The following is a 2,198-nucleotide window of genomic DNA, read 5'->3' as shown; positions in this document are numbered from 1 at the left end:
TTTTTAAATGACAAAACAAATTTATTGCAGCTTTGCAGTTCTTCATCAACGACATCATGTGGCATGAGTGGGTTTAGTAGATTATTATTTCAGTCTAAAGAAAGAAAAAAGAACACAAAAGAACCAAACTGACACATGTACAGAGTAATATAAATACAACACACATTTGTAGACAGATGTCCTTTAAATTATACAAATAAATGGCAAAAAATGTTAAATGAAATAATGTTAACATTTAACATCATTTCTAAAATACTAAAACACATTGCTTTTTCACATGTATTTATAACACTGTTATATAAAAAACCCCTCTACGCACTTCACATTTCCCTGACTTCACAAACTGTTCACTAAGTATGCCATCACTCAGTTCAGGCTGCTGGAGTATTAAATATTTCACACTTTTTTTCACTAACTTTAAGGTTAGTTTTACCTGCCAATGTGGACAGTATTTCAGTAGTTTCAGTATTTTTCCACAAGCAGGAAGGGCACCAGTCCTCCCCTCACCTTGGGGAGGTCTGTTGCTCTTTGTACTTATGAAATGATACCATTTTAAGTGTAACAGTGACAAACACATGCAATGTGTTTATGATACCGGTTCTATTGTGGTTGACACTGTGGCTCGCACTGTTTGTCGGGCAGTGTTGTTCATCTTTCGTATTGCCATCTGCCTGTGAATAAAAAAAAATATATATCATGGTCAACATTTAATTTGAAATTTCAATCATCTGAAACATTGGTTTCCATTCTACGTTTGACCCATCATGAAGGGTTGCAAATATCCTGTCAGATGCATGTTTTTCTTCTCAACTTGTCATAGTTTGTGAATCTATTCAATTGTTGGATTGGATTGGAAAAAAAGTCACTGATTTAGTATTTTCATAATACTCTGACACTGTGATTCAGTACAAGTGATGCGCTCAGGCAATGATCCCCAAGCTTTTTGGTCTGTCACCACTTATACAGAATAAATGCCAACTTGAAATTTGACTTCAGATGAGTTGAAACTCCTCTTTTTCTGTACTTTAGCTTAAGAGCCTTGAACAAGTGAAATTATGTGGCAGTTCACTAGAAAAACTGAAAATACTGGAGAGAAATCTCAGTCCTCAGGATTGGAATCAGTGCTCTAACTCTAGTGTGCAGCTCAAAATGCATTTCATGTTTGATTGAGTACAGTTTAAAATCAGTTTATTAGAACCCTCTTTTCTTTTTCTTTGGTATCAGCTGCTTCTACTCAAGCAGCTGCAGGAAAGCATAAACCACGTGTTACTGTCTTGCGAAGCACCTTATTCAGCAAGCTGTCACATATCTAATTACATATCTATTCATGCAGTATGCAACAGTAGCAAATGAAAAAAAAATGACTTACTTTCGCATTACTTCCAGGATTTTTTTGGTAAATTTTTCTTTGGGGTCAAGACACCTTAAAGTCTGGTCTTTCATTGTGACACTGTAGGAAAAAGAGAAGGCTTTAATGTAAAACAACTCTCTAAAGAACACTTCTGTCAATGGAAAATAAGAACTTAATATATGGTCTATTTCTTAAATTCTGCCTAATTTTTCATGTTACAGCAGGTACTTACATGACTTCTTTTGTGCTGCAGTATGGACGAGGATTAATCACCTTGGCACTAATGATGAGAGAGGGGTCTACAATCTTGCTTGTTTTTGGACACTGGCAGCGTATCATAGCTGTAAAAAATAAAAGTGACACTATAAATAACATATGGAAAAGGTACCGTTTAATCTATCATGTTTGCAGAAATGTTAAACCCAACAAAAGAAGAAGAGAGGGAGATGTTTTTAGTCAAAGTTTAGCTCATTCCAAATGCAGAAAATGGCAAAAACCCCCCCCAAAAAAACAACAAAAAAACAACAAGAAGAAAAACCAATAAATGAGCACACTTACGTGTTGAAGAGCACATGGCCATGCAGGCCAGGAGAATGATGCACTGGATTGCAGTATTCATCCTTGTCTTAGATTGCAGAAATTAGGAGGATCTGCTGAATTGCTGTATCTTTTATCTTTTGAATTGCAGTCGTCTCTTTTTGCTGTGGTTTCTGCTCCTCAAGCAGGAAGAATATTGCCCCTACTGTTTTCTTTCCTTGGGCTGCCTGAACAAGCAAGACTGGCTGCTCCATGCTTTCTGCACCTCCTTTTTATACACTCACACTGGGGTGAACACCGGCCAAGGGCA

General features: G+C 36.6%; 1 protein-coding gene across 1 annotated transcript; it reads right to left on the bottom strand.

The window, feature by feature from the left end:
* Window positions 1–2,198, bottom strand: cxcl8b.3 (chemokine (C-X-C motif) ligand 8b, duplicate 3). The gene is made up of 5 exons (XM_071459215.1): window positions 1,910–2,198; window positions 1,584–1,692; window positions 1,370–1,450; window positions 596–671; window positions 1–94 (listed from the first exon to the last, which is right to left on the bottom strand). The coding sequence occupies exons 1-5, from the start codon at window positions 1,968–1,970 to the stop codon at window positions 74–76; spliced, it is 348 nt and encodes a 115-aa protein (XP_071315316.1). The 5' UTR covers window positions 1,971–2,198; the 3' UTR covers window positions 1–73.

The sequence above is a fragment of the Trachinotus anak genome, unplaced genomic scaffold (assembly GCF_046630095.1).
Source record: "Trachinotus anak isolate AG129_WGS33_773 ecotype Australia unplaced genomic scaffold, CSIRO_AGI_Tana_v1 ptg000023l, whole genome shotgun sequence".
Taxonomy (NCBI): domain Eukaryota; kingdom Metazoa; phylum Chordata; class Actinopteri; order Carangiformes; family Carangidae; genus Trachinotus; species Trachinotus anak.
This window is presented reverse-complemented; position numbering and strand designations above follow the sequence as displayed.

What these genes read in the sequence shown, in the direction of transcription:
- cxcl8b.3 (XM_071459215.1), bottom strand. Translation starts at nt 1,970, where the DNA reads ATGAATACTGCAATCCAGTGCATCATTCTCCTGGCCTGCATGGCCATG. An exon ending in TGCAGCACAAAAGAAGTCAT is followed by an intron (nt 1,451 to 1,583) that starts GTAAGTACCTGC and finishes TTTTTCCTACAG; the next exon opens with TGTCACAATGAAAGACCAGA. An exon ending in ATCCTGGAAGTAATGCGAAA is followed by an intron (nt 672 to 1,369) that starts GTAAGTCATTTT and finishes TTTTATTCACAG; the next exon opens with GCAGATGGCAATACGAAAGA.